Source organism: Sinohyriopsis cumingii, chromosome 2 (assembly GCF_028554795.1).
Source record: "Sinohyriopsis cumingii isolate HCF-2022 chromosome 2, ASM2855479v2, whole genome shotgun sequence".
NCBI classification, from domain to species: Eukaryota; Metazoa; Mollusca; class Bivalvia; order Unionida; family Unionidae; genus Sinohyriopsis; species Sinohyriopsis cumingii.
Window position 1 is genome coordinate 69,314,416 of NC_142962.1, and position 19,205 is coordinate 69,333,620.

Here is a 19,205-nt window from a genome sequence, read left to right on the forward strand (position 1 = left end):
TATGCTTCATGTTTGATGAAAATGTATAAAAAGAAAGAGAGAAAAAAAGAGACAAAGGGGGTGGGGGTGTCACAATATCCACCGCGTAAGTTTCGGGATAAATCTCCCGATAGAACTATTAGAGGGGATATTTTTAACATTGGTAAAGTAAGTACCTACACACATAATAATATATTTCCAAATTTGGTTTAAAACTATGTGGTATGAACAGTATATCACAATACTTTGACTCACCAAAACAGGCAACGAGCCAATCAGATAAGAGCTTTATTAATGACGTAAGAGCACCTGTGCATTAGCACTTAAAATCAAGACGTCGTGTAAGTTACATGAGACTGACAGTGTGCGGGAAAATAGTTGTGATTTACACATTCGCATAAAATTTGCAGAGGAGTTTAACAGGGAAAGAAGATGCCAGAATCAAAGGAGAATAAAGCGTTGAAAACTTTTAAACAGCGAAAAAGTTTTGGTAAGTTTACTTATTGTCAAAATGGAGAAGAGATTGTCGTGTACCATAAACTGTTGAGCCGACGACGGTGAGTGGGAGTTAATATTTGAAAATTGTTTGTAAAACTAGACAATCAGGCTATAATTTTTTATCTGTTCTTTTATATAAGATAATGGAGTTCTTGTACCTGCTGTTTACGAAATGACATTTTATATAGTAATGAAAAAGTGCTGATTTTAGGAAATACACTTTTGCAGTGTATGTGTCAAGGCAGTTTATTTCTGATCAATATTTTGACTGCCAGGTACATAATGAATCACAGTTTTGTACGGATGCATTATTGATTTTAGGATGAGAGAGTCTTTCAGATAAAAATTATGACATTTTGAAGAATAGGTTCTGTCAGTTACAAGTTTTTGAATCAGATCATATAATTAGCTCATGATAGTAAATCTCATTGCATTTTTCCAACGTGTCTCCCCCCCCCCCATATCTACCCTACTCGACCTTATCCCGGCCAGTGACCTAAGGGTCATGTAGCTATGTCATACTGCTGTTACGATATATAAAGAAAGAGTTTAATATGTCATATCAAGCATGTTCTTTCTCTGACTCAGAATAAAAATAAATGCTTGTTTGTATTTATTACTTGGGCTACTTTTACACCTTCTAAATATTTGTAGCTTTAGAGTGTAAGTACGGGTATTGTAATTTCATCATCATGTGGACTTGTAAATCGGGGTTATTCTTTGGTTAATCTCATGAGTTTATGAAACACACTGATGTAATACTTGCTTGGATAAGGCAGGAAATAATACTAGCTTTGGGGTGAACCCACCTATGTTTTTGTGTGTAGATATTCACAAAGAGCAGCTAAGAACAATTCTAAATCATCCTCGAAATTGGTGCAGGCAACACAGATCCTGCATTCAGATTGCAGATCATGGTAGCTCTGGACATTAAAGACATTTTAGTCTGTCTTCAAAATTACATGAATTAGACATTGTTGATTGTTTGAACAATTTTGTTAGAGCTACTAGATTATTGTGCTAATGTGATGCTGACATTCTTATCATGTTACATATTTTAGTAGGAGCAATGGGAAGTGAGAAGTGGTTATGAAACTCTGTTCTTTAGTACAGCTTTGTCTGATACATGCATGTATCATGAAGCAAATGCCTTGGGTGATATGATCTTTTAAAAATGCATCGATTGTCAGAAAAGTATTAAAATTGTTGACAGTTTGCCAATCAAATTACAGGGTTTTTCTCCAGTAATTTTACATTGTTGGCCCAGCATCAGTGAGTCAGAAGCTGAATTTGTTTAGGAAAAGAAATCCAGCAGCTAGTATGTGATCTGTGCGTTATTTTCTTTCCAATGTGAGATTTTGAGGACGAAATATCATGAGAAAAGCTAAGCCACTTTGGGCTTGATGTAAAACATTATGAACCAAGACAAACTCATGTCAATAATGAAGATTTCTTTGATAACTGTGATCACTGGTTTCTTTTGAGACTTGTGATCAAATGTGGATTTACTTTTTGAATATAAACAGCCTACATTCGATTAAAATTCTAATATTTTTTGTGATGTCAGTAGGAAATAGGTCATCTGGAAATATATACTATTGTCACCACTGTCTGGAGTTAAATCTGTAGTCAAGTAGCCATAATCTTGAACAAAATCTGTCAACAATTGATACCCATCTAACTTATATATAGACTTGTCTTGTCATCAGTGTTGCTAAAATATGAGATGTGTAATTTTTCTAATAAAAAAATCAGTGTGTGCAGTGGACAGATATCCAGACCTGACAGGGTTTTACACTACATGGCCCTGTCAGGTTTTAAGATAAAAATTTGATCTTATGGTTAGGCCCCTGGGCAGTAATAAAATTTTAAAAAACAATTGATTTAATAGTTGACAGATAGGGGTGAGAGAGAGATGTGTGGAGAAACCAGACAAACAGGAGGTGGAGAAACCCAACCCTGTCCCTAAAATAATATAAAAAAAATCCCACTTAAAATAGATGGCCTTTTACTAAAATATGGAACCCATCATTACTATGGTATCTGCCATTCATTTATCTGCCTAATTAGTGGCAGCCACTTGAGTGTTATCAAAACCTTTTGCGTACATCAGTGAAGCAAACACACCCAGCTCCAGCTTGACACAACAGATCTAAATTTGAGTATCTACGTGATTTATCTAAATACATTTTTTTTTTGCCATCATAGTTGTGGACAGCTGTTTTGAAAACCGAGGTATTGACAGAATTTCTGTTGTAATATCAAAATGATTTCTGACAAACATCATGTGCACAGTGCTCAAGGTTGAGAAGTTTAGTGAAAGCTGGGTCAGATGTTTTCAAAGTTTGCACAAAACTTTCAGTTCAGGAGATAAGCAGCTCTTTGTGATTCGTGACTGCAATCAGGTTACCAACTTTGTGTGACTGGTTAGTGCACGTAATATGGTCAGTGACACTGCATATTACAAGGGCCCTATGAAAGTGTAAGTAACTTGTGAGGTTTGTTAAAAATGGAAACAGTCATATAGAAATGATGCAACAAATATATAAAACAATATGCAACTTTAATATTCATTCATAAATATTCTTATTTTAAAAATTAATTTCAGTACTAATTACAATCACGGTTTTTAAAGGATGTTTTGTGTTTGTTTTTCATTTTTCTCTTACTTGCCTGGATAAGGTACGGGTAGAAAGCTGATCATCATCAGTCTCATGACCTAGTGTGGTCGTTGAGGCACTGTGCTGCTGAACATCTGACCAGTTCTCTCTACTTGTTTTGATCATGTGCCAATGCCTGTGTCTCCACAAAACTTTTCCTGGTCCATTCTGTGATGTTGTCAGTCCACTTTTTTCTCTGTCCACCTCTCCTTCTGCCACCCTGGATGCTACCCTGCAGGACTGTTGTGGATAGACTGTTGGCTCTAGTGACATGGCCATACCATTTCAGCTTTCTCTTTTTGACGGTGGTGAGGAGGTCCTCATATTGGCCTACTTCGTGCCTGATGGTGTTACGCACTTCTTCATTTGTGATGTGGTCCATGTAAGAGATGCCAAGGATGGTTCTGTAGCATCTCATTTCAAGTGACTGGATTCTTCGTTTTAATTCTGCTGTCAGGGTCCATGCCTCACATGAGTACAAAAAGACTGAGATGACTAGAGCTCGCAATAGTCTGATTTTAGTTTTCAGACATATTCTTGTCTCTCCAGATGGGTCTTAGCTTTGACATAGCTGCCATTGTTTGTGCTGCACTTGACAAAATTTCTGCTTTTGATCCCTCTTCAGTGATTTTGGAACCAAGATATTTGAACTGGCTCACTGTTTCCAGTTCATGTCCTCTGACTTTAATCTTGGCTGAGATTTGTTTGCCACTATTTGTCATCAGTTTTGTCTTCTCAGCGCTTATCTCCATGTCAAATCTGGAAGATGTTTCATCCAGGTTCTTCACTAAGGTGGCTAGCTTGTCTTCACTGCCTGCCACCCCATCAATGTCATCTGAAAAGCGGAGGTTGATGATGTTACGCCCTTCAATGCTAACTGTCCCACAGTGGTTTTCCAGGGCTTCGCTCATGATGCGCTCTAAGTAGATGTTGAAAAGCGTGGGTGACAGGAGACAGCCTTGACACACTCCCACTGTTGTCTGGAACCAGTCCCCCACAGCACCTTGGGCAATTACGGCACTGGTAGCCTTGGCTGCTTGATGGTATTGGTTAACTTTTGACCCATGTTATACTTCTTCATTGTGGCCCACAATGCCTCATGCCACACTCTGTCAAAGGCCTTTTTGAAATCTATGAACACATGATAGATGTTGGTGTTGCGAGTACTTTTCGCACAGAACCCTGAGATTGAATATTTGTTCTGTTGTGCTTCTTCCACTCCGGAACCCGGCCTGTTCTTTAGCGATTATTTCTTCTGCTTGTGGTTTCAGTTTGTTCAAGATGATCTTCAGCATTACCTTACTAGCATGGCTGATCAAACTGATAGTTCTGTAATTTTGGCACAGCTGGAGATTGCCTTTTTTGGGAAGTGTTATAATCAGTGACTGGGTCAATTGTGTTGGCCATTCACCTGTCTGCCAGATCTTGTTGCAGATTTTTGTTAGTAGCTCTTTCACTGATTCTCCCCCATTCTTGATAAGTTCAGCTGGGATGTTGTCTACTGCAGCTGCCTTCCCATTCTTCAGTGCTCTTATTGCTGACTCCACCTCTTCTTTGAGAATGGGGAAGTCATCATCATTTGAGGAGTTTGGAACTCCTCAAATGACCGTGGTTTGGTAGAAAGCTAGGTCCCAGTATAAATTATCTCCCATTGGTGTTGAGTGTTTGGGAGGAGCAGCTAATGGGAATGAGACTGAATCTTCTCCCAGATTGTTGCAGACCCGACATAGGGACAGGGACATGCATGAATCTCATTTAGTTTTTGCTTGGTAGCTCTGGAGAAAAAAGACATTTTGGTCAATTTTCAGATTTATAATAATTAAACATTATTTGCTTGAACCATTTTAATGTAGGGTGGCTGCCAGATTATTGTATAATATGCATTTGACTAATGCCTAGGTATGCACATGTGTTTCCGGTTGGCCAACCATCCCTGTGTTTTCTTGACCAGTACTTCCTCACCCCCTAGAAATTGATTTGTTCATCTAATTGAACCCCTTTAGCCTAGCACTTGAAGCACTTAGTACATTATAGATGTACATTATATATTACTACCATAGTTGTTTGAATATATTTAATGTTTTTAAAAAATACCTATTTAAAACCAGTGCAATAGGAAATGTATATATTTTTTTCTTGCCTAGTGGTACCTGGCTAGCATGTTACAATATTGTACTGTCTTATGCTAGACCAAAATAATACACTGTTTAAAATTGTCCAGCTTATTAAAGAAACAAAACAGATACATATGTTTTGATTTTTTTCTAGGATGGTTGATTCTGTGAAAACCACTCCAAAATGTTATGTATTGGCTCTTAAAAATGAGCAAGGATTGTGAAATTTGTGCACAGTTGATTTGCGTTGGGTGCAAAGAAACTAGTAACAGAAATTAATTTTTAAAACGCTTCAAATGAACATGCAGATGCTAAAGATAAATGATATGGAATTTATCATTGGATAAGTAATAAATTCATTAGTCTTCCTAGCTTGTAAAATTATATATAGTCCACTATATTTGGCAATTATCTGTAATTGGACAAGAAAGAATGGTTTGGAAGTTACCATGATGCAACTGGTAAGTTCTGTTTACATTGTCACCATAATTTTATCCAGCTACTTTGGAGAATTAGTAAAATAGTTGAAGTTGATTGTATTTTGAATCCATGTAATCCCTGTGGCTAATTGACTGCTCCAGTGACGTGTTGGTTAGAGCGTCCACCTCGGATGTGGGAGGTCGTGGGTTTGATCCCTGGCCGAGTCATACCAAAGACTTACAAAAATGGTACTAACAGCTGCCTCACTTGGTGCTCAGCATTAAGAGGTTAGTGTTAGGACTGTTCGGCCTGGTGTCAGGATGATGTGACTGGGTTGGACATCATGCTACATGGCTGTGACATGATGCCTCAGTACTAGACATCACGATAAACTGCCACACTGATATCATAGCTATATGACTGAAAAATTGTTAAAGCTATGTTAAAAATCCAAATCACACACACACACACACACACACACACATAAAATAAAAAGTCCTGCTTTATCAGATATGATACAGTGTGACCCCCGCTACAACAAGGTAGTTGGGGTCCATAAAACCTGCTGGTGTTATAGACCGAACCATGTTATAACCAACCAAGTCAGTTAGCTGAAGAAAATTGTGCACTTACCTAAATTTAAAAAGTCAATGATGTGTGGGAAATTTTTTGCCAGATGGTAATGATCAGTGATAAGTAATTTACATTCATAAAAGAGCTGCTGTAAGTAAAACTCTTCTAGAGATGAAATTGTCCTGGATGGTGGCTCTTGCATGAAAAAGTCTTTTGTTGTGTATTGAAATGAATAATTTGACATTTTTTACAGTTGTATCAGTGTCATTAGAATTTAAGAGATGGATTAAATAAAAACACATGGATGGATAGATAAATATCAGTAGATAGATAAATATTGTGACATGTATTAATTTAAATCTTGTTTCCTCTTTCAGCCACAAGAAAAGAGGAGGCTGCTGGGATAAGGGGAAAATTTCCAATGAAAGTTCCTGTAAGCATTAATTTAGTATTACACCACTTCCTCAATAACTTGCGCCATGATAAGTTGCAAACCTGCTTATAATGTGGGGTCAGGCATGGATCCCATTTTTTAAACCCGAAAATACCCCTAAAATTGATCCCAATTTGTTGAACTTGAAGAAAAGCATGATCAAAGTTGGTAATGGCAGCTTTGATGTATCATTCATTTTATTATTGAAAATGGTACGTTGTAAGGACCTGGAAATTTTAATCAACACTATGAATTAAAAAAATTAAAAAAATAGGTCATACAACTTTTCACATTTTCTTTTAAAACGACATTCCTAGTACACTGTAATTAACGTTATGTAAGGAAATTTCGATCAATGAAAATGTCATGCCGAGTGGAGGCAGTACTTTAATAAATAATTACAAATTTTATCAATTGAAATCTGTGTTCTGGTTCTATCTTTTAGTTCCTTTTAAGTGTAATCGTCATAAATGCAATGTTTCCTCTTGTAATTAAACGTAAAATGTGTCAATCTACCATGACAGCTATGTCCGCAAGCGTTTCTCTGAAAACCTAATTAAATGCCGATCATGTTTTGATAACTGACTTCCAGAAGTATTTGTTGTATTGTTGCACTGAATTAAAAACTGACTTCATTTGTATTATCATGTTAATTACATCTTTTGAATAAAATGAAAAAAAGGAGGTGGAATGAAAGAAATGTTAAAAGGCATGAAAATCCTACTAACTTAAAATCTAGCAGCTTCAGTTGTATGTCAGGTGAACTCAGTTAATTTGATCAATCGAACACTGTTATAAATGTTACTGTGTATGTAACATAAACTGCCTTAAATTAACCATCTCTTTCATAACTGTGATCAAAGATAACAAGGCAACCAAGCGAAATGAGTACTTTGTAAAATAAAGAACTTGAATTCACAGATATGGACCATTGTGGGCAAGCAAGTTTCAGAGAATTCTTGAACTGGCACTTAGAGATATCATCAGGGATGATAAGAAATTTCATTATTACTTCCACTGAAATCACATAAATTTTGTACTAATTGAACAATATAAAAAATTGAGTTTTGACGTAGACATGTCATGAAATAAATGTCGTGTTTTTAAAAAAAAAGATTCTTGTTTGGTGGTGTAGCAACAGTTAGTTTAGTTCCCTGCTTGTGGGATCCCGATTTGGCAGGATACTATTAAACACCATGACGGGAACCAGACTTGTCAAGAAAACAAAAATCAGTGATGTAATATACCTATTTTTCGCGTACACATGATGGTTGTTCAAACCAGTTGGAACAATCTTTCATATGTTGTATATTTTTTTATTTAAGCAGAATAATGAACAACTTCATTAGAAAAAGTGCTTTATTAAAAACTATTATCAGCTTGATTGTAAAATGAGGATTCAGTCATTAAACAGCCCAGTTTTCTAATGCCAATCCCCCGACCCCACGGTTTTCTCAATGTCAAAGTGATTTGTTTGAATATTTGGAGGTCCCTCTGTAACTTGCACCTTGCTTATAGTGCGGTCTGTGTTTGTGGACCCCATTGTGCGTGAGTTAGAGGGGGAGGTGTACTCTGTCACTATGATGGAATTATAGTATATATCATCATTTATTACATAATTGGTACACTTTGCCTATAGAGTGTGTAGTTTCATATTTTTGATATTATAATATGTGAACATATCACATGAAATTACGGTGCAGTATTCTCATTACTGATTGGCTGCGATTGTGGGAAAACGTTTAATCCCACCTTCTGGAATTTTTTGTTTTTGTTGAACATTTTTGGTGGCAATCTTTTTATTTGACTCATGAAAGGAAATTGGGGAAAAATGGTCTTGTCAGTTTAAATATTGCCAATTTTCCCCCACAGGTGTTTGTTATGTCATAACATGAAAAATGGCAAAACCCCCAAGACAAGAACAATAACAACAAGTAAAACTATGGGTATTGCTCTGATGATAGCTAGGGGTGGGATGGAGGGGCAGTATATATGTAGCATGGAATCTACCCTATATACAAGCTTGGTTTAAATGTGAACTTACTGAAGTAACTAAACTCACCTTTGTTCACAGAAGAAAGTGGACATAAACTGGTCTTTTGTAAAATGTTGTTTATTTGGATGGATGCTTATTCTTTGATTTATAGTTTTACTATTTCAACTTTGTCTGGGACTATTTTATATGCACAACAAATAAAAAGGTACAGCCTGTGTCAGGATGAACAAAATTATTCATTTTTTTCTTCTGTCTAAACAATTTCTACTGAAATAAGGCTATATGATAAAAAAAAATCTCAAATGGGTAATGATTTAATATTAAATTTATGAAACTCATTAAATAATGTCCAGCTTTTCCTCGCCAAGGCTCACACAGCTGGACATTATTCAACTCGTTTCATAAATTCAGTATTAAATCATTACCCATTTGAGATCCTCTGTATTTCAGTAATGTAGTGTTGGGAATTGGTCTAATTTTACCATCAATTATCAGTCCAACAGTAACAGTCGGTTATCTATTTTAATTCTTTGGAGATATATTTCTGTATTTTTCATGCTTACTAATGTTGCCTTGGCAGTCAGTCAGTTTTGTGCATCACTCCTACTGGGGTATATGCTGCCAACAAAAGATCACCAGAGGCTTCTGTCCTGTGCCATCCCCATGAGCTGACTCCAGGTGTGACCCATCTTAGTGTTGTCTGCCTTGTGTCCGTGATTTAATGGAACCATCACAGTCACTGCTGGTACTGTATTCAATACACTGCTGCTAAAGAGAAGATTCTTTTGGATAGTAGGTTGTCAGTTCTTGTGTGGCACTCTTCATATAATGAATTTTGTTTAAATCATTTGTGCATGAAACAAATTTGGTAATTTTAGCTCCATGTCAAGAGGCTGACATGAAAATTGAATGACAAACAGTCACGGATATCTTTCATGATGCAGTGTGGAATGAACTTTAGTGCAGTTTTAACACTGGTCAACAGGGGTCATGCTAGACTTGAATTTTAGGGAGAAATGACTTCTCCCTTTAGACAAATCGGGGAGAGGTGAGAGCTGAACAGGAAGAAGTGGGAGCAAAGCAAGACATGCAATAAATTTATATGTATATTCGTGTATGTGTGTGTTGTTTTCATTCTCCTATTTGAATTATGCCATCTATTTCCCAGTACATATGCATATTTGCATTTAACATTGGTTTTGAGTTCTGTCTTATATTATAAACACATATTCATATGCAGTGTATTTTGGCATTATGACTTGAAAAGAGCACAGTAGAAACTATACATTGTAATGAATTTTAACTGAGTAACTAGATTACAGGATTGTAATTGCAAGTTAGTACAGATGCTTAATCAACTACCCTTAATCAAGAACTTTTTCTTGTTACTTTCTGAAAGTCCATTATAAATGGCATTTGAAAAGAGTTCTAACCTATGTTTGAAATAACCCCTGTATCATGTACATGAGAGCTAATGCACACGTCTTTCAGATCATACTGTTTGTCCTAATTTCTTTGTTGCCAATAAAACTTTACCATAACTATTCATAGACGACATACAGAAGAATTAATGTCAGTATACGAATGAACTAAACCCATTTTTTAATCGAAGAAAGAATGGTTTTCTTAATGAAACCAGTCACTTTTAATGCACGTTTCTTTCAGATGATACTGTTTGTCCTAATTTCTTTGTTGCCAATAAAACTTTACCATATCCAGTCCATTGATAGGATATCAAGTGTAAGATTTTATTATTTGTCTACTTACTTGGTGTAACATTAGGCATTGGTAAATAGTATTTGCTTTGCTGTTTTTTCTTTCTTTGTATTTTCAAAAACTTATTGAATTCAGAATGTAACCTTGACCTTACAGCATGTCTCGAATTCTACAACATAGCATTGTCTTGTATATTTATGACCTACATAATTGCATTTTTGTAAACACACCCTCTCTTTGTAAAGGGTGAGGGTTGATTGGTGGATTCTACCTTCTTTCAAGGTGTCTGCTTTATTTGGTTCTCGTTATCTAGGAGATGATTGCCCTAGGTGTTGTTGTTGTCTGGAATAAATAGAGATCTGAGCAGGTATATAGAACAGAACGACTCAAGCCCCTATACATAGAAAATCAAAACTTAATCAATTTCATAAACAATGGTGATAACACAATACATTAGGAAGATGCACTTCTTTTTGGAATAAATCTTTCACCAAATTTAATAACACAAATATATTTATAAAAATAGCTGATCTGTTTTACTTATAGAGTTAGTTCATCATATGATCGAGTGAACAATCAAAGTCTCTGCCTTGTACAGTTGCATAACCTGCTTATCTCTTGTTCACTCCAATTCCACTGTAGCTGTTATCTGTACTTTCACCTTTTTCCTTTCTTTTTCTCCCCCAACCTCCCTACCATCTGATCTCCTTTTGGCACTCAAACTTTGTGTGGGTAGGTTGATATGCAAGCATGTAGATACACATATGCTTGGATATGTCAGTGCTTAGGTACTTTTTGGAATACATCTAAAGAGCTATTTTCCCCTTTTGTGCTCTCGAGCATTGTTCGTTTATACCATCAAAGTTGTGTTTGTCAATCTTCCAGACATCTGGTCCCTTGGACAAATGTTTTACTAGAGAATTTCTTCCAAATTGACCCTTGGAGTCCCCTATACATTTACTGCCTTTTCCTCTAGGTGCCAAAATTGGGGTCAATTTAACCTAGCTCTTCGAATAACAGTTTCTGGAAATTTTCCAAGTTTGACAGTTCCACTATAAAATCAAAGTTAGCCGTGTCCCTAAAAGTCCATCTCGCAGTTATGTAAACGAATGCTTAATTTAAAAATATCTACCACTACAACTAGACATCACTGCAGTATAGCGATTTAACAAGTGCCTGTCTCCATAAATCTAATTAATTGTTCTCTGGCCCAAACTAATGTGCTTTTCATAGATCGACAGAAATTTGCCCCCTCACAATTTTAAAGCTAAATCTTTAATAACTTAATATTTAGACTCTGCTTTCCATGTATTGCATATTTTCCTGAATATATTTGCCCAGGGGTTTACGAAAAGGGACAGTCTAACAAAATGGAACTTCCCAGAACATGATGTCTGCCATTATTTTCTCATGACAGGTTCACTTATGGTTCCAAACTGCTTTTTATCAAGAAAATAATGTACAGGAGGTAGTTAAAATACTCATGTTACTTTTCTTAAAACTCAAATTGCTATTTAAGTTTTAAAACACAAGTTTGTATGTTTTTATCATCAAAGTATAACTTGCAGAAATCAGGCAGTAATAGCTGCTGACTTACTCAGGGAACAGTCAAAGGTCAATCAGCTATTAAAACACATGCCTGTGCATGTGCAAGAGTTTGTTTGCCAGCGTAATTCATATCAACACCAACTATTTTATGGCGTAAGTCTATATTTTGCCTTGAAATGTCACACTTGAACACATTTTGCCTTGAAACATAACATGCTATAACACATTTTGCCTTGAAACATAACACTGGAACTAGCCTGGCCAAGACAAGCATCTCAGAAAGGGCAATCATTCAGTGTTATTTTCACTTTCCTAACACAAGAAGTGAAGTTTACAATTTTTAGGCAACTTAGACACCCACTTTGTCTGGTAGTGTGACCCATGGGTCAATGCACTTTATTATCTGTATTAGATGGCCATGACAAATAATCATCTGACAGTTTTCACCAAGTGTCGTCACATTGCTGAGTAGTCTTGTCATCTTAAGCAAACTTCTGCAAATTGAATCCCCCCAGACCCCTAGATTTATAAAATATTTATCAACATCACTTTAGTTAAAAAATGTTTGGGTTAAACAAAACAAACCACAAAGGCAGTAAAGTAAATGAGCTTGATTAAATTGATAGTGACTGTTGGCAAATTTGTCTTTTATTTTTGATTTATTCCAGAATGAACATTGAACATGGCCATGTAGCAAGTGAGCTTGTTAAGTTTATTGGAAAGGGGTAAGCATGTAGTTGTTGTTTTGGGTTTAAGACCACTTCTCATGGCAGTCAGTATTATAACTGGTTGAGCAAGAACCTGGCAAAATCAGTTAGAACCATTGACTCTCTGTTAATGAATTTATTGGAGATGAAAATGAACATTTAAAGTGGCATCCATACTTACTGCTGTTGCTTAGCTGGTACCTTTTCAGGAGGAAAATGCCCTGACCATTTGACAAAAATTTGTCCTTCCATTCACATGAACCATAAGATTCCAGAATACTGGATTGCCCTTTGGACACCCCACATGTTCTTACCCATGCATACTGCCCCTTCATTCTACATTGTTTGCATCAAAGATTTGCCATCACTTTGGGTCAAAAAGTGGATTCACTTTTCTGTTATGTGTGTATTCTTAATAAATGTTAGGATTACATGCCTGATTGAGTTTTGTTGGTGTTAATTTAAGCTGTCTTGAAAGTTATTAGATAGGGCTCAGTACATTTTTATTTGGTAGCCTCTAAAGAGAGAATGAAGGGTTACAGGATGTTTCTTTGCCTCTCATTACTGATATTTCAGCTTCCACCATTTCGAGGTGGATTACATTAACTATCAAGCAAGCTTACCAGTCCCTTACTGATACAGACCTATCTTTCATGAAAATTAAATCCTGTGAGGAACTTCAAGCTAATGCTAGTATAAATCATGATCCTTTCTGACTTGTTCTTCTTTAAAGGATGTGATGAAAGCCTTACTTTCACACCATGTTTTCATATGCTCATTAACCCACCAAAGTCAAGGTGTTTCTCACTAGTCAGATTGTTGTTGCTCAGAAAGTTGTCCATGCAGATTCCTTCTCTCAGTAGTCTTCTACACTTCATTGAGTATGAGTATTCACTGGTTTTTATATTTTTTATTCACCAGTTGTGGGATCCTCCTTCTCTCACCAAACTGACAAATTCATCTATACAGTTAGGAACAGGTTTGGTATTATTGATATTGAAATTTAGCTTGGTGGTGGGTGGTAAAAAATTTAATGATGTAATGCTTATCTATTGTTATTGCCAGATTCCGTTCTCCCTTTTTGCACTGATGGGCCACTAAGTTAGGCTACTGCCTCAAAAAGAAGGCAGTAGGCATAGGCAAGAATGGGCAGGATGTGTGGAGTGCAGTGTGTACCATGAAATATCCAGTGTTCTGAAATCTTCTGGTTCACCCAAATGGAAGGACAAAAAATTTTTCATCATATGGTTGGGATATTTTTCTTTCAGAATAGTACCAGAATGCAATAGCAACAGGAAACTATTGCATCATTAAAATTAGTTTTACCTCCCCCACCCCTTAAAGTCAATATTTTTCCTTGGGAGTCCAGTAAGTAGTACAGAGAAAACTATTAACACAATTTTAGAAAGTCATGGCAGCAGGGACTATTCTACATAGAGCTTATGCAGTCGCTTGTTCTAATTGTAACAATAAAGGCATGGCCTTGTTTATCTGACTTTGCCAGTCATTGTGATAATTGGCTATTTACATGTTTTCTCGCAAGCAACCACAATAGATCAGATATCTTATTATTTGGTTGTAATTGTGCACCCCAGCATAGAAAGCCTCCCCCCACCACAAGTGTCTTTCCTATTACAGTTTCTAAAATTATGTACTAAGCACTTGAGGTACTGGGCTAAACCAGCTGAATCAGATACACAAATTAATTTTGGGAATTTTTTTACAATTAATTTGTTTTGAAAATTATTGTCACATTTTACCATTGGGGTGGGGGTGGATGCTATGGTCAGCAGTGAAAAATAGTGATGGTCAGCTGACCAGAAACATATTTTTTTGGGACCAGATATCCTGACAGCAATTTAATATAAATATATGAATGAGAAAGAAAACTGTCAAAAAACAGTGCAAAATGGGTGTAAAGATTTTTGTTTTGTTCTTGACTCACTTTGTGTTATCATTCTTAATAGCTTTGTGCCCTTGAGAAAGGAAATGGTAAATCCTGAAAGTTCTTGAGCTTGTTTCTTTCATACATATGAACTTTTAATTTAGTTGGTACCAAATAGTCACACTTGTGCTGTGGTGCCATACAATGTTACTGCATACATATTAATCTGTACAATTTTTCCTCACCAACATCACTTGTATGATGTGCGATTTGGGAAGTATGTTATTTGCAAGGAGACTGGTAATATGCATATATAATTTACCAGAAATCTTGATTCAAATACCATATTTAATGTAATATGCATTACCAGTCACATTGGCCAAGAAATATCATTAGAATATCTAAAGCATGATTGTGAGAAGTTTTGGCTGATTGGTTGACATCTGAGATATGCTGAAGCATGTTTAGTGTTTAATGCTTACGATAATGGCTTTTGTTAACTTTTCTCTCATCTGTGACATCATTGTCAACTTTGACATTCTGTATGTGTTAATCTGTTAGGGACACATAAAGGATTAGTCTTCTTTTCCCACATATTGCGTAGACAATTTGAGTGTGTGTTAAAATTGGGCTTAATAGTCTCAAGTCTAATTTCTTCACTGGATTTATTCTGTAATTAGATACTTGTCTTATTTGTTCCAAGGGTGGGAGGAATTTTCCCCCTAAATTGTCAGTTTTAGAATAGATAAAGTTAGCTCTCTTGAAAACCCCTCACCCACAATTCCTAAGATTGAAATAAGTGTGTGTTTGTGGAATTTTAAGAATTTTAGTCATATCACTACAATGTCTGCAGTGGCAGTTTATAGTGATGTCTAGCACTGGGGAATCATGCTGTTGACATGTAGCATCATGTCCCACCCAGTGACATTATCCTGATACCAGGCCAACCAGTCCTAACACTAACCTCTTATGCTGAGTGCCAACTGAGGCAGCTGTTACTACCATTCTTAAAAGTTTTTGGTATGATTTGGGGTGAGTGGGTTCTAAACCATGACCTCCCGCATCAGAGGTGGGTGCTTTAAATTTTTGGCCAACGGTGCAGTCAGATTGAAATCTGGAAAATCGTACAGACTACAGGGTTATTTACCACATTTTGTGTAGAAGACCAGCGTTATTTAGTTGTGCACTGCTTAACTGATAGAGACTTTATATTGTTATATAATCTGATAGGAGTGTGAAGTTTTGCATTGATGTAAAATTTTATTTGTTCAGTGATGTTGGAACTGAGACAACTAACATAGATGTTGCTGCACCTAATTGTTAGCACAATATTGATATAGAGATTGACAGTTACCACACTCAGTCATTGCAGAAAATTTCCCCATCCTAATAAAGCTATCCAAAGTACAACATTGTTCCATAGTCAGGGCTGAGCAAATCCCATAGCCCGACGTCCCGGACTAGTCATTTTTGAAGTCGGACAAGTACAATTTTCCAAGTTGCTAGTCCAGGATAAGTGATTTTTAAAAAAGTTGGGCTAGTCCTTATTTTCGTGCTTTAATCATTATATCTACCTTTATTTGGCCAATCATGCCCTCTGGGCATACTGAATACTTGATCCTACCCCTCTTTGTGTATACCGGTACATATACATCCTGTTACCACTTGACTGCATATTGGGCTAAGGTACCAAATTATCGGTGATTCGGCGAAGGTAAATTTGTTTGATAATGGAGGGATAAAACGTAAGGCGAATACTGAGTGTGCAGTAGCTATTTCTGAGTGTGAACGAGGATTTAGTTAAATGAATTTAATCAAGACTTCTTTAAGGAATTCCTGAAACCAAAAGAGTTTACAAATGCTAAGGAACATTTCTGCAAATTGACCAGAGCTTGAGGACTTTAACCCAGACACAGCTATCAACTGCTGGCTTATTGCTGGTGCAGGTGGCAGACATATACATGGGCATATTTTCATATCCATCAGCTAAAACATATATACGTGAACCTGAAGAAGCCAAATGTATAACAACCAATGTCTTTGAAAAATTAAATTCTTTTAAGAAATAATTATGTTGTATATTATTTTTTTTTCTTCTGTGGATTAAGTACATACGTCTCATCAAATCTCAGCAAGTGATTACCATTTTGGGACCAGTGAAAAGTAAGGTGGGACTAGTGAAGTGTAGGGTGGGACTAGTGAAGAGAAAGGTGGGACTAGTGAATTTTCTGAAACCACTTGTCCTGGACTAGTGGTAAAAAAAAAAAATTGCTCACCCCTGATAGTGCTTGTTCTCACCATAAAGGTGCCATGCCATGGGAGGGAATGGTCTTATAGCTTAGGTTTCTAAAGTAAGATTTGGGATCATGTTGGCTTGGTTTGGGACATACTCAGTTTTAACTTAGATCGGCAAACATTAAAGTTCCCTAGTTCAATCAAAACACAACACTGCATGCGTAAATGGAAATAATCTTTGAATAGTTAAGAATAAAGCTTGAGGAATGATACTGGTTGGTGCATTATATATTAAATGTTGTATATTACACCAGGTTGAGCTTGATTGGAAGAAGTCTTAAGTTTAACAAGAGTTGGCATCAGGGCCATTGTCTGTGTGTTTCTCAGAGCATTTTATTGGATTCGGAAAATTCAAGCCCAAGGCCATATATTCCTTTCAATTACTGGGGGGTCTAGCATTTAGAAAAGTACATGTTGAAAACTGAGTTATCTGTAAATACATTGACCTTGATAGTTGATATGAATTGTAATAGGGAGAATCTAAATGTCAGAGTATATTTGTGGTTGTTATTGTGTAAGATAATGCTTAGTTAAATTGACCTTGAAATTTGATCTTCACTGTGTCAGTTGCTGACATCACTTGACTGACCACAGAATAAGCTCATGTACATGAATATTCTAGAAGGTGTTCATTTTTGTTTTAAAAAGTGTGGTCTAGTTGGAATATTGTACTTTCCAAATTGAATGACATTGAAATGAACATTTACTTATGCCCTGTTACATTAGGGAATCTTTATGCCTGCAGTTTGTCCATTTAAACTGTATTGATTGGGTTTTACTTGTTCATAATAGAGCTGAAAAGAATGATTGACCATTCAGATCAGTATAATTTTCACTGAATATTCAAATACAAAATTGATATTTGAATATTTGCTTACTCAGTCAGACTGGCAGTATTTTGTAAAAGAAATAAATAAGACCAAACAAAGTTAAATCATTTAAAAAGGGTGCAACTCCAGATCTGCTAAATCACCTGAAATTCAAACTCTGACTCCCATTGGAACTCAAATTCTGAATAGCCGCATTGCTATTTCTATTCATTGTCATTCACACACTCATTACAAGATAGAACTAGTTAGTTGATTAAGAACTTGGTAACATGTTGTATCAAAATCAACAGAACATGTCAAAGTTACTATGTCATAATTTAAAATTAAATTACATTGGCCAAATGTCTGGTTTGATTTTAATTGTAAGTTTGTCACTTCTCAGCAAAATTGCTGTGATTGTTTTGGCATTCAACTAAACAGGTAATTGAGTTTCTGCCATTCTTTACTGTCATTCTTCAGCACTTTAAGACAGCTTTTATAGTGAAAGCACTGTCAAATGCAGATTGCCACACTTTTAACACTTGATGGCCATTTTTAAATTCTTATTATAACTTCTTCTTAACTGGATGATCCTACAGTAAGTGAAAATAGTGCTGATCTAGTCTGAAATATGACCACCATGGTTGCCATCTTGAATTTTTTATATATAACAATTAATCCTTCTAGATGGATGATCATATTAGCATATGAGTTTTCACCTGTGGACTTCATGCGATGTCTAGTTGGTCATAAATAAAAAATAATGCCAAGCTTCCATGGTGTATGCCTATCATGATGGCCATCTTGAAAATGGTACCACTTCTACTTCATATTGTGCTTACAAAGGAAATGATGCTGATCAGACATCCAATACAGTCACCACAGTGGCAATTTGAAAATCTTGTTGTAACTCAGGAATATGGATACAGTTACAGCACTCAGCATTTATCTTGGATTCCTGGACATTCTTTTCAGGCAGTTGAGCATTTAGTCTCTTCAAGGAACTCTTGTAAAATTTTCATAGACTTGAATGATTTTCACTTTGGAATTAAACATCTCTTTAAATATTAAATACCCTGGTATACCTGTTTGGAGGGGGAGGGGAGCCTGCAAATGGGCAACTGTTGGGGCAAGCATATGTACTTGAAACCATCTGTTCCCATGCTTCTGTACAAAAAACATGTTTACACATCATAATAATAAATGTTATTGTAAGACCTCATGTTAGTATTGACATAAATTCTTAATGAATTGCAATATAAAGTTCTGTTGGTTTATATATGTATACCATTATAGCACATGTTTCCGATAACAGCTGATGTACTGTTCACAATCGTGCCAAGTTTCCTGGATTGTAGGCCACAAGTCTTTTGATTTTGGCCTGTATTTTTTCATCTGCTGATTTGCCAACAAAAGCTTCTGGAAATCACAGGCATTTCAAGCTAAATCATCATGTGCCAAGTAAGTATTTCCACCTAAAACAGCATCAACCAAGAATAGATATTTCCAACAAAAAAGAGCATTCAGTTGACTGCTTGCGACTATTGTCATCTGCCTAGACTGCTTATGACT

At 36.1% G+C, this 19,205-nt stretch overlaps 1 protein-coding gene across 1 annotated transcript in view; it reads left to right on the forward strand.

The window, feature by feature from the left end:
* Positions 1-242: 242 nt before the first annotated feature.
* LOC149805112 (microtubule-associated protein 1 light chain 3 gamma-like) overlaps positions 243-19,205 on the forward strand; it is a 40,848-nt gene continuing 21,885 nt past the window's right edge. Inside the window, exons 1-2 of the mRNA XM_089947475.1 lie at positions 243-469; positions 6,622-6,677. Of these exons, the coding sequence (XP_089803601.1) occupies positions 412-469; positions 6,622-6,677 (114 nt within the window). The 5' untranslated portion in view covers positions 243-411. The remainder of the gene's footprint in view (positions 470-6,621; positions 6,678-19,205) is intronic.